Source organism: Sander lucioperca, chromosome 5 (genome assembly GCF_008315115.2).
Source record: "Sander lucioperca isolate FBNREF2018 chromosome 5, SLUC_FBN_1.2, whole genome shotgun sequence".
Lineage (NCBI taxonomy): Eukaryota > Metazoa > Chordata > Actinopteri > Perciformes > Percidae > Sander > Sander lucioperca.
Window position 1 is genome coordinate 43,762,481 of NC_050177.1, and position 21,483 is coordinate 43,783,963.

Below are 21,483 nucleotides of genomic sequence, written 5' to 3' on the forward strand. Positions count from 1 at the left end.
CTAAGAGAAATTCTGCTCCCTCTGGCGTTTACTGACATGAAAGATATACGGGCATTTTTATTTAGGTTATCTGTTTGGCAGCAGAGTGCAGATCTAATACCTTTCCAAACTTGCAATAAAGTCAGTGGTTAAAGTGTTTATGTAAATGTCTTTCCCTCCCAACCTCTACAAGATCATGTCAGTGATGTATGGATAGCATCATAGCAACAACAGAAAGGGTTCAGGCCAGGGTTACAAGTGAATTTTGCTAGAAGGATGTAATATTGCGCCCTGTGTGTTCAGACTGTAACATAGCAATTGTGATGTGTTCTCTAACATTACAGCTAATACTGTACACCAGATGTTATTATAAATTAATAGGCAGGTGCTTGATTTTGAAGTGACCAGTGTTTTGACGGCAGTCTCAGTAATGCCCAAGTTGGTAGTACTGTATGTGATTTGCAGATGGGATGAAAAATACTTGCTGCTGACAGCAACGGTAAAAACAATTGCAAGCATGCATGGTTATCAGCAACATGTACATAAAAAGGACTATGGCTGTCCTCGACTATAGAAATTCATAGTCGACTAATACTCATATAATTTTGTTAACTAATCGATTAGTTGATTTAATCGGCAGATCTGTAAAACTGAGTCTTTCCACAAAAAAATCATGCAAAAGCACCACTTTAAATCTTGTGTTTACCAGAAATGTGCTCATAAATGTTTTTGGAAATATGTCATTCAGCATGAAAAGGCATAGAAATGACTAATCGTGTAAAGAAATCTTAGTCGACTAAGGCTAAAATGTGAGACTAGAAAGCATAAAGAAAAAACAGGGGCACATTAGGATAGAATTGTGTTTTGATTTGACATTCCCTCCATAATTAAAGCATTGTTGTTTATAGTAGCCTATCGGTTTATTTTTCAAATTAAACCACATATACAAAAAAGTACTCTGTTGCAGAGTCTATTTTCTTCTCATTTACAATCAAAAGTATTTGAATACTGATAGTTCCTGAGAGGAGGCCCTAAAGGCAACATGTGCATTGCTGTCACTCGTCCAGCAGATGGGGCAGTGAGTTGGGATTTTGGCTGGGCTGGCTGTCCACGAACCAGACCGGCTTTCTCCACAAATGTCAAGTTAAAAAGAGAAAGCTAAAGTTATACCGGAAAACATTACATGTGGCTTTCGAAATAAAAGCTAAGCTATGTGGTAAGAAGGTGCACAAAGAGGGAGGATCATAACAAAAGATTGTTTTCCTTTTTGTTGCAACTAGATATTTAATTTTGATGGCCAGCGATGCAGTGGATGGGATTTATCCTTTATCATGTCTAGAGTAGTTGCTTTACTTTCATGCCATCTCTGAAAATATTATATAATATGCAAAACGTAGCAGCATAATGATGTTGCAGGCAGCTATATATATATTTTTTAAAGTTGTCACAGGAAGTAGTGCTGCGTGTTGTGGGTGACTTGACACCGGTCTTCACGCTCCTCTGTCGGCAGTCGCTCGTACCGGAGACAACGAAGCGCTGGATTCAAGTATTTAATCCGGTTGTCTGACTTAAGACACTCGGTTCCTGCAGGTAGGATTACATGTAATAAATGATATTTTGTGGATCAGTTTGGGCGTTCAGACATATGCATGTAGTGTTTGTTTGTTTGGTCGTCTTCTGTAGTGAGTACGACTGTTGAAGTGGCATTTTAATTTCTTGACTCATCGGTTGCTCGCTCGGTGGAGAGCAACACAAAGCTATCGTTACACATCAGCACGGTAACATGTCTCGAGTCCCGCACATTGAAGCAACAAGTAGAGAGAAATAAAGTTAGGACAAGTCCAAAATAACACACATGACACTAGCAATAGCTCCATGTGCAGTGTTCTCCATAAGCCAGTCAGTGGCATTGTTTAGCTAACGTAACGTTAACGTTACACGATTAATGATTGTAAGTAGCTAGCTAGCTAACTGTTAGCCAACTAGTTAACAGAGTCATAACCTTATACTTTTCTCCAGTAACGTTAAGCTACGCGCAGTTCTCAGTTCAAGAAATTGTCAACATTTTGACATTCACTTTTGCTTTGCTTTGACTATTGACAAAACGCATGGCGTCAGTCCAGAGTGACAATTGTTAGAATCCACTCTTGATGTCGGCATTCAAACAATATGGAAAGTAGCACGTCATTAAATAATAATACAAGTTCGCTGTATGGCGATAGCAAACAGTGTGACAGATATGGATTTAAGTTGATATTTCATTTCAATAAGTAGCCTATCTTTTGTTGCGTTGCATGACAAACCACCCAGTATCTCCCTTATTCGCTAAAGGTATGTGATATTTGACTGGCTTATACTTTTACTGATACGTAACACAGCATTTAACTGCCAGCATTTTGACTATTTGATTTGACTCATCCTATAAGGTTTATGTGCGCAGCCAGCCAGTGAAATGAGTCAGGAGGGGCATATTTGTTGGTCCAGTTCTGCCTAAAGCATCTTACGGTACCTTGGTTAGACGTAGGCTTCCACACTCTGGGCTGGGAGTATTTTTAGACCGCCTAATGGTAGGTTATTTTGTAGGGCTTCATTTACTGCAGTTTTAGTTTGTTCCTCCCCCATGTTTCTGCTTAGTTTCCAGCCCTTGCACGGACTATTCATGGACATGTATAACTGCTGGGTTTGTGGTGGAAATTATACAGGCTGTCACGGTGCTGTACATGTGTGTGACACTTAGAGCTGAGCTATATGGAGAAAATCAAATATCCCGATATTGTAGGGTTGACAATTGGTGCTTTCACAAAATATGCACACAATGAGATTTTTGATAAATAATCATCAGTTATATCAGATATAATAACTATGTGGGTAAAGGCAAATTATAGAACAGCTAGAACAGTCTGATGTGTTCGGAAAATGACATCACTCTACTGTAATGCAGCCTTTTAAACCAGGAAAAGACAACACTTGTGTCATATCAGGATATTACGATATCCAAAATGTAAGACGGTATCTAGCCTCATATATCAATATCGTTATATCGATATATTGCCCAGCCCTAGTTACACTGGAAACCTAAGACATTTTATAGTCATTTTGATAATACTTTTGGGTATAATATATTAACTGGATTTAGCTTCTAACCAGTTGTCTGAAGATAATAGATTTCTAATGGCATTAAATTGAGAAAAACAAACAGATTCTAAAATTGTTACCACACTATTATATACATTTTCCCCAATTGCCCCTTGGGGATTAATAAAGTATGTGTTTTTCTTCTTCTTGTCCAGACTGCAGGGATGGGCCGTGATCTGGATGGCTGACGGACCGCGACCAGGACCAATCACATAATAAGATGCTGGCTCGTAACCGCTTCCTCCTCCTGGTAGTGGTGGGCGGGGCCGCGCTGGCCATCATCAGCCTGAGCCTCCAGTTCTGTAAGTGCACTTTTTTAATGTTTGTGCTCACTTTGATTGCTTTACATATTCATTCTTGCTCTAAAGCCGTGGCCCAGTATTCAGATTTTAATGTGAAAAAAACTATTCTGTGTAGTAGAAAAGTTGCTCATTCCGTCTATTTGCATGTGTGTTTGTGTTCATGTGTGCATATCCTTTCATTGCTTTTCCATTCAAGAGACCCCATTCATACAAAAAACAAAGCACAATCCTCTGTAGGCTTCCCATAAATATCCAGCACCAGCAGTGGGGCTCTGGATGCTCTGAAACCCTCGGGGAGACTGTGAAATGCCTAGGTGTACACGATTGTGTCTTTCCCCCATCAAGTCATTGTTCAGCATCTCCTGTAAGTATTGTCTAGACGGTGTATCCCTGCCAGCCACAGTGAATGCAAGGAAACCACCGCTCAGTAAATGGAGACGGTCTCTCTTGCACTGCAAGCCTCACGGGCGTGATTGGAAAAACAGTGGGTGGGCGTGCAGTACAAATGGAAATTTGTATTCTGATGTAAAATGTGCAAGATCAAGCTACTTTGTACTGGATTCCTAAAATAAAAATAAAAAAAACAATGCAGTGAAAGTGTTTGTGGTGATTGTAAGCTTGTGTCCGGAAAAACATATAGGATTAGATTCGTATAAATCACGCCCTCTCAAACACAAAGAATTACAGTGAAATCCAGTGTGACAGAGCTGGTATTTTGGACTGCATGTTTGCCAAAATGTTGTGTCCTTCATCAGCTGTGTAACGTGTAAGCTTGGCATAGTGAAAAATGTCACTTCTTCTTTTTCATCTCTCCTCGACCTGTTGCTTTAAATGTCATGCAAGATTAGAGGTGTAACAAAAGATAGCAAGAGCAAGTAGGGTCTTACTCATACTTTTCTAGTGTTTGCACTTTGCGACCCCAAATACACACTTGCTTTCCCAGCCATCGCGCTCTCCCTCCTCCTCCACTACATAATAACGTGTGCTTGACCGCCCAAGAGGAGGTTGCTGTGTAACTTATTATTAATGCCTCCCTATCAAACCCACTCTAATCTCCTGCCCTGTAATCTTCTCATTTTGTAAAACTCTCAGAGGCAGCAAAAGACGCTATGAGATAACTGGAAGTGTGTAGGTATTTGCATACATGCCCGTCTTTCAGAGTTGATACTGTCTCCTGTTTTTTTCCCATAACATTAGTGTAACTGATAAGGTGATTTTTTTAAAAAGTAAGTTTACTTTTTGATCAGTGATACTGCTGGAGAAAAGCCGCTGTTATCATTTATTCATCACACATACTGTTGAGAAGGATTCGAGCATGGGATGAAAGCGTATTGGGATTTCTTGTTATGTTTAATAGATGGACAGCTTCTATGTTTTTGCTCCACGTTTCTGTTCATTTTTTTAAATCATCTTCTTCACTGTCTGCATTTTAGTCTGTAGTCTAGTCTGTGTCTCTGCGATATGTTCTGTCCCCCCCCCCTGCTCTTAGGAAAAACCCATTCATGTATTATTATTATTGTTTGTGGACCATTATCATGAGTGACGGATGATGATGATGGATGGTGGAGTAAATGCCTCTCTCTGGCTCCAGGCTACCTCAAATTAAAACCGGGACGGCTGCGAACATGGCAGCAAAGGGCACAATCGCCACGCTGATTGAGGCATGGGGGACTCCCAGAGGAAAGTGATGACAGAGCGCAGAGACACTCCAGAGAGGACAACTGCATGAGAAAAAATCAATGTGGCTGAAACACAGAGAAAGGGAACTATTTTGAGATGTTAGCAGTAGTGAGGGTACAGATGAAGCAGAGCTTGATGGGAGTTAAGTGCTCCATGAGTGCTGGTAGGTTCACAGTGAGAGGGAAATGTCATGGGAGGATATAAAAGGAGAAATAGAAAGGTAGGTTGCATGTTAGCAAAGAGAGAGGTTTAACCACTGTATTTAAAAAGCTGGAATAAAATAAATGCACGTCTGAGGGAGAAGAGAGACAAAAGTTTACACTTAAGACCCATACAGTATATACCTCAAACGAAATGCTGTCCAGACAGTTTGATAGCAGTGTGACTTTTCCAAAACCATACCACCAGCAAGCGTCGTTAAGTGTTAAATAGGCAGAGCTCCAAGCACTTTGCAAATTCTTTCCTCCGCATTCCTCCCATTCTTCCTTTCTACAGTGTCAGCACCCACTGTTGAATCAGACCAAATGCCCCTGTGCTGTCTGAGACAGAGACTGTGCTGTCGGTAGGGGTGCAAGATATGTCTACTCAATATCTTTATCGCAATATCAAGTTGCGCAATATTATATCTAGGGGTGCAAGATATATCGACTCAATATTGTTATCGCAATATCAAGTTGCTCAATATTATATCTAGTGTCGCAATAAGTATGCACGGGTCCACTACGTGACAAACCCTATGTACCACGTGTGTGCATATTTCGACAGAGTGACAGTGTAAGTGAAGAAATAGATAGAGACAACTAAACGGAACGAATCAGAGAAGCGAAAGAAAAGTTGTGTCCTGTTCTCTTTATTTATATATTTTATACTGTCCAACCCGTAAAACATGTCCTGTTCTGTAGACATGGTCCTTATTTATTTATTCATCTTGTACCAGTCCAGTATGACAGTCAGTTGAAATAAACCTTGTGTTGTAAGAAAACTTGTTTAATTTGTTATGAATCTAATGCGTTTTTCTGTAACCTTTGTAATTTTACATATGTTTAGAAATATCGAAATTAATATCGATATCGCAATATTCATAATCGATATCGCAGTATCACATTTTGTCTATATAGGGCAACCCTAGCTGTCGGAGATGAGATGAGAGTGCGACTGAAATCTGAGAATTATATCCTGACAACGACAACACATTTTAGGTACGCACATTCATGGTCTCCAGATGATTATTTAGTGCCATCAGGTTCAATGTTTTCATGTCCAATACTTTTGTTTATGATCAAATACCTGCAAAATTATTAACAACTACTACTGCTACTACTACTAACATTCCCATCACCCACAACTGTACTTTGTAATGATGAACATGGTAAACAAACCTGCTAAACATCAGCATACAAGCTTTATCTTTAATGTATGCATTTTGTTATGCTGAAGTGAGCATTTGGCTCACATGTAGCTTTACATACACTAGCATGGTTGTACATGTCTTGTTTCTTTTGTATCTGGGCAAACTAAACTAAACTAATCTACAGTGTGAAAGGGAAGTAACACTCACATTTACAACTACTGGCAATTTAGAGTCTCTAGTTCATCTAATAAGCATTTTCTGCACTGTCGGAGTAAACTGAACCACATAGAGGAAATCCACACAGATAAAGTGAGAACACACAGGAAGAACCTCCACACAGGAGTGATGGGGCCTTGCTATGAGGTGATGATGCTAATCACTGAGCCACTGTGACACTTTAAATAAATATAGACAAAAAATATATCCGATCACACTCCCTATGAGAAGATACTCCATTTGAAAGGATTCAGATCAGCACGGTCTCATCAGTGCATCCCTAGCTTTTCCACTAAGCATTAGTGCTTAATTAAATGCCAAGGAGAATGTTAAACTGTGCTCACATACGGTTTGCATCCCTGCGGATTATTTATAAAGCTGCATAGCTCTGCCTCCTCCAGTTGTAAATAGTTTTTGATTAGTTTCCTGTGAGCAAGAGATAACAAGGCATTCTATTTATGGGCATGTGACGGAGTGATGTGTAAAGTCGTTCATTTGAGAACTAGAAGGTCTATAATGACGGCCAGCTGCAGGTTACCATCCACACACAGTACTTAGTCGTGTCAATATTTGTTAGTTTCTCCACTGGGTTTTGGTTACCACAGTGCTACCACCACACAACACTTTGGAGTCAGGTAAATGGGCACACTGGATACAATATCCCCTTATCACTGTGGTGTGATAGCTGACACACATTTGTTTGTGAGAGAGAGAGGGAGATCACCCCCTCTAGCCTTTAGGTAAAAGTCAAGCTGTGTCTGTGCGTAATGATGGGCTACACAACACAGGTTGAAGATTTAAGTGTGATGTGATGTACTTTGCTTAGCTCTGAAATGTGAGTGAGATGCATGTTTGTGTGTGTAGTGTCGCCGCACACCTTCTCCTCTTCCTCGTCAGTGGTGAGTTTATGCAGAAATCTTATAGAAAATCTACACTTTTTTTATTGAAGACCTCACTACTCACCATTTAGAAATAGGGAAGAGCTTCACATGGATTTTACCACTTCTTTAAGTTAAAGATACCTTGCTGGGCTGGTCTAGGTGTAGCTCCCAGTGCCAAACTGTAAGTAAACCTCAACAGAATGTGACTGGACCTTGGCTTTGTTGAGCATTCATCGTGTCTTTGTTCTGACTTGAGACTTAGCTTTTGTGCCCAGTTGATAAAGTTTGCCAGTGGTGATTATAATGATGGGCTACACAACACAGGTTGAAGATTTAAGTGTGATGTGATGTACTTTGCTTAGCTCTGAAATGTGAGTGAGATGCATGTTTGTGTGTGTAGTGTTTTACCATTAAAATTCAAGAGAAATGTGAAAACTTTTATAATTGTCAAACTGAGTTGTCAGCTTTGTGTAAAAGCCCTCTCAGGCAGCCTCGTTTTGTGTTTGTAAGATGTAATGTAGGTGGACAGAAATTTGGAAACACATTTAAAGTCCTAAATGCTTCACCCACATTTAGTGTGTGTGCGCTACAGTGTGCTCTGTGTGCCATTGCTGTGTATGCACTTGGTAGTGTTGGGCAGCGAGTTACAAAAGCCCCATTGTGTAGGTGACTGTGGCTGAGTAGGCCTCCAAAAGTTTGGTTAGTTTGTGTGTGTGTGTGTGTGTGTGTGTGTGTGTGTGTGTGTGTGTGGCTGGGGGTGGTGGGTGGCAGTGTATGGGGCACAGAGCGTAGAGGGGGACAGGTTGTGGTAATGAATGAGCTGCAGTGTGCGTGGCTGAACTTCAAGCTACCGAGCAGTCGTCAAAATGGTCTCTGCTGTCGCCGCACACCTTCTACTCTTCCTCGTCAGTGGTGAGTTTATGCAGAAATCTTATAGAAAATCTACACTTTTTTTATTGAAGACCTCACTACTCACCATTTAGAAATAGGGAAGAGCTTCACATGGATTTTACCACTTCTTTAAGTTAAAGATACCTTGCTGGGCTGGTCTAGGTGTAGCTCCCAGTGACAAACTGTAAGTAAACCTCAACAGAATGTGACTGGACCTTGGCTTTGTTGAGCATTCATCGTGTCTTTGTTCTGACTTGAGACTTAGCTTTTGTGCCCAGTTGATAAAGTTTGCCAGTGGTGATTATGAGGTTTACTCCCCTTAATCACTTTAACTATTAGATGTTTTAGGAATAGCCATGATTGACAGCCCGTATTTATCTGCTACTCTTACAAGATAATTCAAATTAAAGGCCTGTTTAGTACCTTTGCGTAGCCTTTTCAACAGCTTGTGTTTCAAGTGTGTTGGCTGTTTAGATGAAGTGCTACAATAATGTTCCGTTGTTGAAGAGAGAGAGGTGAGATATGGCTGTAGAAGTGGAAGTCTGCATCCTGTAGATGGAGGGTGTCTGGCTCAGTCAGATAGCTGCTTTGCAATTTACACTGAACATTTTGTCTCATCTCATTTAGTGCTTTTAATGTTTGCGAATCTCAAACATTTCCTTCGCCTTTGCATTTTGTTGACGTGTTGTATAAGAATTTGTGGTGCTCCATGTGGGTTGATTAAGTGATGCAATCACAGTTTTAGGGCTGCAACAAAACATTATTTTCAGCATCGATTAATCTGTTGATCTTTTCTTCCCGATTAGTTTGTTAATTGTTTTGTCTATGAAATTTCAGAAAATAGAGGAAAATGGCCAAATTGTTTTGTCCAATGGTTCAAAACACAAAGATATGAAATAAGCTAAAATGGAAGACAAAGAAGAGCAGCACATCAGCACACTGGAAAAGCTTGTTTTTTCAGACCAAAGTCCACAGCCCAACAGTATTACATTTACAATTATAACAGAGCAGCAAAAAGGGGTACTGTTGAGTCGGCATCATGCCCACAGGGTTTCAACGTTGAGTGCTATCTCAAAAACATCCTGGCAGCTAATTTATAGAGCAAACGTGGATATTTGCACAAAATGTGTTGTCTGCAACTCTGTAAACTTTATGAGCTCAGCTGGAGAGAAGAGGAAATAGAAAACTATGTGTGCCTGTGTGAATGCAAGAGGGAGCGACAGTGTAACCCTTACACACTACACACAACTGGGTATACACCTACACTTGTGTAGATAATTTAAGTCTGAGGGTTGTTATAGCAACAAGAAACCATTAGCTCTTTGTGCTTTATGGAGGGGCAGGCAGGGCCTCTCTTCTTTCTCTGCAGCAGGATGGAATATTTGCAAAGTTGACTTGCCATCTTGGTGTGTGTGTGTGTGTGTGTGTGTGTGTGTGTGTGTGTGTGTGTGTGTGTGTGTGTGTGTGTGTGTGTGTGTGTGTGTGTGTGTGTGTGTGTGTGTGTGTGTGTGTGTGTGTGTGTGTGTTTTGGATTTCCCTCTTGCCAAATGGCCATATGGGTTCAACTTCTTTTTCTTGAGAGTTGGATCTTTGTGAATGGGCCTTCCAGTTCCCACAACATCTCTGCTCTTATTGGACCATTTCTGCCAGTGGTCACAGGTCATTGGTGTCCAGGCAACACACTGGTAGCAGTGAGGGGTTTTGGGGTACAGAGATGTTGATATGGACACTCTGTCACCGCTATGTCAGTTGGCTTTTTGTCCCATTTAGGAATTATTTCCTATAAATCTTTATTAAATCTGTACATTTAGCAGGTTTTAGATCCTTATATTATCAGTTGCCAAAATTAATTTCCCATCTTTTTAGCCATGCTAGCGGTATGGCTCTAGGGATGGCAATGTTGGTCTGTTACTCGGTTCCCCACTTCGGCCTAAACTGAAATATCTCAACAAATATGGAATGAATTGCCATTCAATTTTATACAGACACTCATGGTCCCAGGAAGATGAATGCTTTGACTTTTCCTTTAGCACTATTATAAATAAATAAATAATTGCCATGAAATGGTCCCCAGAGGATAAATCCAAATGACTTGCATGACTTTTCATCTAACGGCATCATCAGGTCAAGGTTTTCACTTATTCAGCGAACTATCTACTGAGTAGATTGACACAGATTTTGTTCAGGCATTCATGGTTCCCAGATGATGTGTCGTAATGACTTAGGTGATCCAACTGAAATATTCATTTAGCCTCACAATGAGGTTGACATTTGTGGTTTTAAGTGAAATCTCTTCACAATTGTTGGTTGGATTGCCATAAAATAAATGTTTATGACCAAATACCTGCAAAAACTAAACGACTCTCTCATCAGCCCCAGCTGTGCTTTGTGTTTAGTGCTTATTAGCAAATGTTTGCGTGCTGACGTACTATATTAAGATGGTGAACATGGTTGACGTCACCTGCTTAACATCAGCACACTGGCATGCACATGGAGAGACACCTGTTGTAGAAGAAAGCCAAAGTTCTTTGTTAAAACATTTGCAGTGGCTGTATGTCGCTGTTTTACAAAATGTGTGTTGTGTTCTACTTGCCTCCTCATTATTCTCATGTTTATAATACTTGGAAGAGGAAGTGATTGGGTCCGGGGTACCACAAACCAACATGCCAATCATCAACTAATAGCCTTGATTTTTGCAAGAGGCATCCAATGGGCCTTGTTTTTTCTGTCCTTTTCATTTTTTTTATTTGGCCTCCACTCTTCCCTTTCTCTATCCCTTTTTAAACTTTCTTAATATTCTCAACTCTAACTTTCATTCTCATTTTCTACAGGGAACCTGATCCCCACCACTCCCATACTGGAGGAGCAACCCTTCCAGGCTGCAGATGGAGGTGTTGGGGTGGCGCTGGGGAAGAGCAGAAAGAGAGTGTTCCCGGTGCCTCACACCCAGGAGCCCAACCCTATATCTGAGGCTTACAGCTATTGCAACACTCCCAACCGCACTGAACAGGCCTGGGAGGGTGAGGCCTGCACACTGACAAATACAATCTAATCCATGTAAAGACTGCAAGCCTGTGGATGTAATACATTATTTCGAGCTGAATGACTTAAATACGAACTAATCTAAGATGTTAATTCTTGGGAATTTGTCAGCAGAATGTGTCACAGCATCACTGTTTCAGAGCATAAAAAACAAATTTAGACTATTTCTCCCACTGCTAGAATCACCCAATTTGATGGACAGCGTATAAATACTTAATATAGGAATAATGTCAGATTTAGTGTGTCAGGACTCGGGGGATGTGTTAATTGTGCCAAAGTCATTTCTACTAGATTGCATCATCCATAATGCTGCTCTACAGCACCGCAGCATCGAATCTTGTTTTTTTTTCTTCCGCTAATTGAATTTTACTCTGTTTATCTCTGGATGGCAGTTTTCTCCCCAAAGAAGAAAAACATCCATTCTGTCTTTTAGATCTAGATTAGAAGTTATTAAAAATCAATCACAACCAAGTTTTTTTTTCCGGTGGTGTTATTCTCCCTGTGACATGATACTTTTCAATGGTTCTTACTTTCTCCTATCTTCTTAATTTACTGTTAAACACACACACACACACACACACACAGCCACAGCCCACAGTCCATTCATTGCACTCACACACAATGAACAAATTAGTTTGTCTCTCATGCTGCTGCTGTGGCATGGCTGCGAGATTTGTTAATCAACATTTGCTTTTGTAAAACGTGACATGCATTAAAGCTACTACCCTTGGTTGATCTCCTGAGTTGAGCACTTTTCTTTTAATTTGAATGATTTAGTTTTTATAGTAGCGAGTAGAATTAGTTCCTTCGGTACATTTTAAAACCTGCAGGTGATTTTTATGGCCACTTGGTAGTAGCAGAAACAACACTGACATCCGATCACCAAGTGTGTATACTGTATCGCTGACTAGTTAGCAATCATTTGCCTATTAGCACATTTAGCAGATACAGACAATCAATAGCAGTTGTGTTTCTGTCCACCTGATGAATCCAAGTCACTTTTTAGCTGTTTCTTTTCTTCACCGACTCCTGAGAAAACTATTTGGCTTTTAGCTACTCGCTAACTTTGTCTGTGTAGCGTTTGGTGCTGGGCAGGTAGTAGCTTTAAAACTGAAAAATACATGCCTGCTGCGTATCAAAATGACACTGAAGAGAGTGATAAGAACCAAACCAGTAAAGTTGTGGGTCATTAAACCCAAACAACGAGCTGAAAGACATTAAAAAGCTTTGTCGAACTAAGGGAAACTGCAGAGTCTCTGTAGGTTTATCACTATTAGTAACAACTTTCACAGTACACACACTCATTTGATACATTGGTGATATAAACATATTGAATATAGCAGCTTTAATTTCCCACCTTTATATTCATGGAACAGTGATTTCTACCTTGTTAAGGTATTTATCCATTACATCTCTAGGGGTTGTACTGTAGTTGTATCCTTTCTTGTCTTTCTCACACAAGTCTACATTTGTTCCATTTTTTACCAGCATAGTTAGTTCCTTACTTATCTAACTGCAGTCTTAATATTTATGAATTTATAACAAAACAAGCAGTTTTTTTTTTATAAGTTATGGAACAACTTCATCTGATATTAAAATAGCAGTTCTTGGTGGATGCTGATGAGAGTCTCCTTTGACAGGTCACAGTCCTGCTGACTACAAGCTGCTGTCTGTCCAGGTGATGATTCGCCATGGTGACCGCTACCCACTCTACTACATCCCCAAGACCAAACGGCCCGCCATCGACTGCACCTTGTCCATCAGCAGGTACACACACGCTTACTAGAAAATTTTAATAGAAGAATATGTAGCATGTGACATTTTTTACGTTATGGTCAAATCTTTAGTTCCGATATATTACTGTAGATGTACAGTATGTGGTGTTCATCCCTGTAGTGTCCCTCCAGTTATGCAGTCTCCTTCCAGCTTCTCTGAAGAGGGTGAACATCTTAAAAGGAATTTTAGTTTTACATGATTTCATAGCCGTGTCATCCCTGAACGGGGTTGTTTAGAGAGTAATGCAGACTAATGCTGACAAAACACAGGCAATGAAGCAAACATCTTCTCCCCTTAAACAACACATCTGATGCATTTGACAAAAAACCACAACAAATATGAATAACGAGAAACCCATTGAACAAACACCTACCTTGCATAAAGTAACTTAAAAAACAAGAAAATGCGTGGCAATGCTAGCCTAGAAGTCTAGACGCACCCTAGCGGCAGCAAATGTAATTTGCAGAAGATGGCTGCTGCCGCTGGCGAACGGCGGTCTTTCGAATCGGCTATGGCAGCGACTCTGGAAGACTTGGAGTTAAGCTTTTCTTTGAGAAAAGAACAAAGAACAGCACTGAAGTCATTCTTAAAAAAGGAAGATGTGTTCGAGTTTTGCCGACCGGATACCTTCTTTGTTGCTCTGCCTGGTTGTAGCGCTATCCTATTGTGTGCAGAGGGAATTTGAATTTGAAAGACAACCATTTATCCCGCCCCTCGGATTGAGCCCTGCCAATGGTGAGTTCCCAGACCCAACATCTTGATGTGGGTCTGGCTTGTCAGGCTAGGGCAATGCTGCAAGTTCATGAAAGTATCATGAATACCTTTTAGGTATAATGCAATCTAAAACAATAACTGTGCAATAAAAAAAATACTGTTGTGAAGCTTATAGTGTTCAATTTTGTGCAATACCATGTCAGAAACTAGTTAATACAAGTCTTTGGTCTTTTTTGCTTTTTTAGCCAGAATTTCATTTCATTTATTAGTTTATTTCACAGGGTCACAGTTAGACTTGACGCAAATTTTAATCTGTGGTCTGCAGGGTTCCAAATGATAAAAGGCATCCTAAGACATTTAGAAAAATTACATTTGCTACAAAGTACATAGAAACAAACCACATGTATAAGGCAAAACAAGCAATTTGCTAAATCTGCTAAAAGGTTTTTTTGGATGGATGTATATGATAAAGAAAGGAAAGGAAGGGGGTTAAAACAAACAAACTTGTGATATTGTGACATTTATTTATTTTAGATTGATGTACATAATTTGATTGCATTATAGTGATGTTTATGGTATGTTGCCTCATTATGATTCAATTAATGAATACTATAAAGAGGACAAACAAAGAAAATGAAAAGCTCAATGAGTATTCTTGCACTTTTCATTTGTTTCTAGAGTCTGAAGATAAAGGCTTTATTCCCACAGTTTCAATTAATCCAGGTCAGAGTTAAGGGCACAAAATGCCACAGGGATTTAAGCTGGCTTTCCGAGCAGAGTCCCAGCTACCTCTTTGTAATGCCTAATGAGGAGACCTGCTGGAAAGGGGGAGAGAGTGAGGCACCAATTACTGCAACAGCTTCCCAAATCCTCCTACAAAAACTGCTGGCTTGATAGCAGCTGTCAGAAAATGAGCTCAGCGTTTTAAATAGAGGGTAGTTTTAGATTCTTTGTTTTAGGTATTTGTGAGGCTTACAAAAAACTAATTTGTTTTACGTTTGAAATCAGGATCTGTATAGGCATTAAACTCAAGAATTCAACAATTCCCTTGGTTTCCCAGAGTTATTGCACGTGTCAGCAGTAGCAGGTGGGTTTGTTTTGCTACATCTGTTCTGCTGTTCTTTGGTGCACATGGATACACGCATATAAATGCAAACATGTTCACATGTGTGTGAGGTCTGTTGAAGCAGAGTTGCTGCCGGTCTTATCTCATTTGATTTGAGAAACAGTTCTGCCGCTCAGTTAGCTAAAAAATGTGGGTGGAAAATACACACAAGCTCAAATTTATATCATCTTCTTTAATTGATTATGTACCATTCTCTCTTCTGTATCTTTTTCTCTCTCTCTTTTTTCCTTTACTGTTGGCATTCCAGCTCTGCTCACATTGCTGCTCTTTCAAGAGGGCTAGATGAGAGTTCCTGATAGGAAGTTATTAAAAGCCAGCATGCCTCTGCACTTGAGCTTCAGACGAAGACTAAGATCACCACCTTCAAACCCAGTTTCTCTGTGTACAATAACCTTTATGCAAACTTCATGTGGACAGACACGTTCTATGGTAACAAACTGTTATTTTTGAATCCTGAATATTTAGTTTGGTCAGATGTTTTTTTGATGTGTGCACACATCCTCTTGGATGATTTATTTAGACCACGTGGTCAATAAAGTCCCTGTGACCAATCCCCTGTTTTCGGGCTGTGCACCTGAGTTCAGATTTAGCCAATGTCAAATTTTTCACAAAGCTTGCAATGCAACCACATCAGCGCCTTTGCACATCTGGACGGAGCGGCTACGCTGTAATCTTTTGAGCTGGCACGGTGACACACAGTAGCATTTCAGATTGATAGGAAGCAGATGATCTGCTATGCACATTGAATTATTTAGATATTTTCAATACCCTTGATCTTTGAACTTAAGCTGAAAGTAGGCCATCCACCACACAAGCCTCTTATTGTTGGAGGTTGGGTTCCATTCAGAAATTGCGTGCGTCCGTGTGCTGGCACCAGTGTGTGGTGGCTGTCATTGTTGTAAACCGTGGAAAACCACAAATATGGCATTTCTGTTTGCTCCATGTATTCATTTGAGGAACATTTGTTCTCTTTAGTGAAGCAGAAGCTTCAAGTGGATGTTTTAATCACGTCACCATTAATGTGTCTTTTCACATTGCACTTTGTTGCATTTTCTTTTTATGGATACATCAAATTGTCACACCTCAGCTAAGTGTAAAAATGTTCTTGCAATATTTTCTTCTTTTTAGTGACAAATGACTTTGCAAGTCACGGGTACTTATCAACTCCAGCTCCGATTAACACGACAACCGGGTGTACACTCTAATTTCCGCCCCTTTTCCTGTTGGCTGGCGAGAGACTCTTTGTCATCTCAGCCATAAATTTCGTGCAAGCAGAGCTAGAAAATCGTTCCAAATTAGTCGGCACCAAGTTTGAAAGAGACTGACACAGTAACAGATTTGGAGAAGAAGCAACCACCATGACATTTTCACTGGCCTCCATGCTGCTTTCTACTGTTTAATAACCCTGTTTTCCAGCGCGTTCGTGACGTTGAACTAGACCCAACCTTATAGAGCCATTAGCATTGCTGTAGACTCTCTGTAGTCTCAAAGAGAAGTGCTGCTATTAAATGCAACTGAGTTAAGTTTTATGGGGGAATGACAGTAGAACATCTCTAGTAAAAGCTTAGAGATGTTGATATTACTGAGCCACCACACTGAGGCTGAATAAGTTCAGCTGCAAAGTGTGTTTGGATTATTTGTGGTTTGAATGTGCTTGTTTTGCAAGGAGATTGAATATTGAAAGCATATCAAGTAGGTAGTTTTAGAACTAGCTAGTAGGCAGTTTTTATTCAGACTAGGGTGTAATTACAGGGATCTGAACTAGCATATGCCCAGGCCTGGATCCTTAGAGAGAGCTCAGTCGTGTGTGTGTGTGTGTGTGTGTGTGTGTGTGTGTGTGTGTGTGTGTGCGTGTGCGCGTGCGTGCGTGCGTGCGTGTGTGTGTTTTGGCACCAGCTTGCCGACCCACTGTCTCCGTCTGCGGTTAACTGAGCTCTTTTCAGCACTGGAACATCTTCTCTCTCTTTCATCTTCCACCAATATAGTCGTCAATGTTTTGTCTTTCTGCATCCCATTTACTTTCATTTCGGTCTTGCACTCTCCTCCAGTTTAGACCACATTGTCTCATTTCCTTTTCTGTTTATTCCTCCCCCTCATTTGTATAACCTCTTTTTCCTCATCTCTCCATTCCTCCCTCCTCACTAATCTCTTTCCCTGTCCTATCCAGTGATAATAATCCCCGCTTAATGTAATTGGGCTCCATAATCTTTGGTTAGCAACAATCATCCTAATAGACAGCCTGGCTGGCTCTGTGTCCACACTGGTGTCCCTGTCCGCCGACGTCTAGTCTCCCACTGTAGCCAATTAAATCTAGATTGCCCCAAACGCTCCTCAGCAAACTGATTTGCTGATGACAGGGTAGAATGGAGTGCTGGTTGGCACAATATCTCACTCATTTCACCACTCCCATATGTTCATGTGCCTTGTTGTGCATATACAGTATTACTGTGTAAGTGAATATTAGAGTGCAGAGAGAGGCAAGTGGATAGATGGTGACAACAGCTGCTGATGCAACGTGACAACAAAAGAAAACAATGCCCTAAAAAACTGAAAATATAGGCTAGTGTTTTCAAAAGAGATGTGAAACCAGAGTATTGCTAGGCTTTTTATTTTGACAGAAAAAAGGATATTGTGTAGTAAGGAATGTAGCTATGATTGTCTGTGTACCTGGTGGCTGTAGATTATGTTTACTGTGTTCAGTCAGTTATACTAATTACAATCGTAATTCAAGGTTAATGACAGAAGGTTCTTTTTTATGCCGTGTTCCTGAACAAGTCCATGATCACTATGGAAACTGTGTGTGTGTGTGTGTGTGTGTCTGTCTGTCTGTGAGTGTGTGTTCCTTTAATCTGAGCGAGCTGAACTGCAGCTCCCACAGATTTGTTATATTAAACTGTAATCTTCAATCATCTCTAATCTATCAGATCACCGACTGCTCCTCTTGCTGCCCTCATCCGTGTGTGTGTGTGTGTGTGTGTGTGTGTGTGTGTGTGTGTGTGCGTGCGTGTGTGCGTGTGTGTGTGTGTGTGTTCCAAGGCAACACATCCTTTCATCTTTTTATATCTCCATCGCCCATATTCCCTCCCACACATATTGAACTGTGCTTCAGTCTTGCAGGGTTGTGTTAGAGAGACACCTGGTGGCAGTTACATACTGAATATGGAAATGCATAACTAACTGATTGGATAATGTTTTCTTGACTGATTGAATAATTGATGAATCGAGTGACACATGACAATAATAGTTTTCCATAGCCCAGGTTGACCTGATCAAATGTTTAAAATTTTTGGTACGACAAACAAGCAATTTGAGATTCATAACCTAAAGATATTCAGGTTACAGCGATTTCAAATTCAGACAAACAGAGAATCTTCACATTTGAGAAGCTGGAGGCAGAGAATGTTTGGTAACAATTCATTAATTAACTTACAGTTTGAGTTCTACCAGTGTGGAACTAAAGCATGGCCATGACGTGTAATCATATGTGAAGTAGTGCTCGTTATGGGGCTGCAACTACCAATTCATTTTAAGGTCCAAGGTAAAAAGAAATTGGTCCATAACTCAAAAGATATCCGGTTTACAATGATTTCAATGAGACAAAAGAATGGCATATCCAAAAGTGGATTGACTAGTGATCCTAAAAACTGAAGCAGCTTAATGGAGTTTTGCCAATGCTTATTTCATTACTCACACTTGCACTGTTCTTACTGTAACATGTCAAAATGTCTGCTGTGAAAAATTTCTTAACATGTGAAAGAATTGTGGGCCATTCATTAAAAAAAGTACACAACTTAATTGTGGAGGCTTTGTTTAAGCAAAATCACATTTTTTGTGATTTACGTTTTTCTTTTTTGGATCATGATTGTATTTTAAACCAAAATAACGTTCTAAAATGTATTTATGCCTCATTCCATCATGCATGTTCCTTAAAAATATCTTGTTTCCAAGAGGTCAGACACAGTCTTTAAATCCACTGGGAAGATCAGACCGCTCGATTTGTTGTTGTCAGAGGTAAAAGCTGTGGCTTTAACAGGAAGCTCCCTAGTGTCTGTGTGATGCCGTGTGACTGTGTCGTATGTGAAATACAAAGTTTTCAGTGTGAATGTTTGCCTGTCTATTGATTATTTTGCATAACTGTATGGGTTATAGCGGATTATTCTGCTTGTACCATGGCGATACAGCATAACTATTTTTCAAGTGGCACCATGTTTTTCTGCCTTGGAGTAGATCTTATATTTACAACAAACGGCCACAGCCATAACAGCAGAAATGAGCAGCCATCTAGCCATTAATATAAATTTGGTACATTGATAAAGTCTTGCGCTTATCTGAAAATTATTCACACCCACTGTGGATCAGGTCTGTCTCTTACCTTTTGTCATCCCTCATCACCCTCAGGACGCCTTCCCACCCCCTGCTGAACTCCTTCATCCGTCACATGGGCCAGGGAGGTCGCGGCCACTGGGAGTCTACACTGGCCTCTGTTCCCCGTCTGCCCAACCACAGTGCCTGTGAGATGGGAGAACTCACGCAGACAGGTAGGCAAGGAACCAGACGTTTTTCTTTTCATCATCAACCAGAGCTGAACTTTTCATAATACTACATGTTCATTTATACCTGTGTACAATCTGCTTCAAATGTTGCTTTAGAGATTTCATTCCAACCAGTGTGGTATTGATTGAATCTACAATTGCCCTATTTTTTGCATTAGAGCCTTTTGTGCCTCTTGACACACTTTGTTAACAAGCATTTATGAAGTACAAATGTCAAACAAACCATCCCGTTTCTATTCTTTTCCAGGTGTGGTGCAACACCTGCGCAACGGGCAGCTCCTCCACCAAGCCTACAAGCGTCACAATCTCCTCCCCTCTGACTGGTCGCCCCGCCAGGTGTGGGTTGAGACCACAGGTAAGAGCCGCACTCTCCAGAGCGGACTGGCCTTCCTCTACGGCTTCCTCCAGGACTTTGATTGGACGAAACTGACCACACGGCACCAGTGGAGCACGTTGTTCTGCGGCTCGGCCTGCGACTGCCCCACCAGAAACCGATACCTGGAGGAAGAGCAGAGGAGGCAGTATCGACTCAGAGTAAGTGATACCGAACTCGAGAGGACTTACGCTGATATGGCACGCACTTTGGGTCTGCTCACCCGCCAGCTCCGAGCTGCAAACCCCATAGACTCCCTGCTGTGCCACCTGTGCCACGGCATTTCTTTCCCTTGTGTTCCCACGGGAGATGGCACCAGTGGATGTCTGACAGTGGCACAGTTTGCTGTGATTCGTCGACAGCAGCTAGATGATGAGGTGGATCGGAGAAGAGTGGGGCTGTACCGTAAATATGCCATCCTGGCCATGTACCCCTACCTCAACCGAACTGCTGCCAAGATGGAGCGTGTTGCCAAGGACAATGAGGCTGGCAGACAGCATCGTGCAGGGGGTGAGGAGGTCTTCACCCTGTCTTCAGCCCACGACGTTACCATGGCACCGTTGCTGAGCGCCCTGGGACTGGAGGAGGCACGCTTCCCTCGTTTTGCAGCAAGAGTAGTCTTTGAACTGTGGAAGAGTCCCCCAGCCATGCAAGGACAACCGAAGAAGAGGGCTGGCAAAGGTGAGAAGTCTAAGGCGAAAGACGGGGAACTGTTCATCAGGGTGCTGTATAATGGCGAGGATGTGACATTTCACACCACCTTCTGTCGCTCCCACGACCGCCACGCCAGCCAGCCCCTCTGCCCTCTGAAGAACTTCCTGTCTTTTGTCAGGAGAGACATGTTCAGTGTTGTCAACGCTACTTCCTACCAGGAGGCCTGCTACAGGCGCCCTGGTTGACAGATGGACAGGACGGTGACTGAGTAGGGATGCAGAGCTGGCAGATGGTTGTACTTCTCTTGGTTTTTTTGTTTCTGTTATTTTTCACTTTTGAAAATGATGCACTTTTATGCTGCTTCACTGCTTATAGTGTCCTAAAATTCCACATCTTTTTAAAAGTAGTCATTTACATTCCTGAGCACAAAGTGAGTGACACACACACACACACACACACACACACACACACACATATACACACACACACACACACACACACACACACACACACACACACACACACACACACACACACACACACACACACACACACACGCACACACAGTACTGTACATACTGTTTTTTTTTAAACCTTTTTACAAACTTCTTTTTTTAAATACTGAACAGCATGTTTTGTGAAACTTAAGAAATAGGTAGTTGTATGGCACTTAGCCACTTTATTCCTACATTCCATAATACCATGGAATTGTAAAATTCCAGTATTCCCATATTCTTGTAAGAAAATGGAATATTGAAGCTGGAAATATGATGTTGGATTAATCATTCCTTAGAAATATTTTGTGTATAA

General features: G+C 41.0%; 1 protein-coding gene across 4 annotated transcripts; it reads left to right on the forward strand.

Moving 5' to 3' along the window:
- The first annotated feature begins 1,452 nt into the window (after nt 1–1,452).
- On the forward strand, nt 1,453–21,176 carry pxylp1 (2-phosphoxylose phosphatase 1). 4 transcript variants are annotated; one of them, XM_031283723.2, is made up of 6 exons: nt 1,453–1,581; nt 3,270–3,416; nt 11,267–11,455; nt 13,118–13,244; nt 19,492–19,631; nt 19,894–21,176. In XM_031283723.2, the coding sequence occupies exons 2-6, from the start codon at nt 3,335–3,337 to the stop codon at nt 20,916–20,918; spliced, it is 1,563 nt and encodes a 520-aa protein (XP_031139583.1). In that variant the 5' UTR covers nt 1,453–1,581; nt 3,270–3,334; the 3' UTR covers nt 20,919–21,176. The 4 variants fall into 4 exon arrangements, with proteins under 4 accessions (XP_031139583.1, XP_031139582.1, XP_035857345.1 ...); XM_031283722.2 differs by having other exon boundaries at nt 1,453–1,569; XM_036001452.1 differs by lacking the exons at nt 1,453–1,581; nt 3,270–3,416 and adding an exon at nt 4,956–5,157.
- The last annotated feature ends 307 nt before the right edge of the window (nt 21,177–21,483 follow it).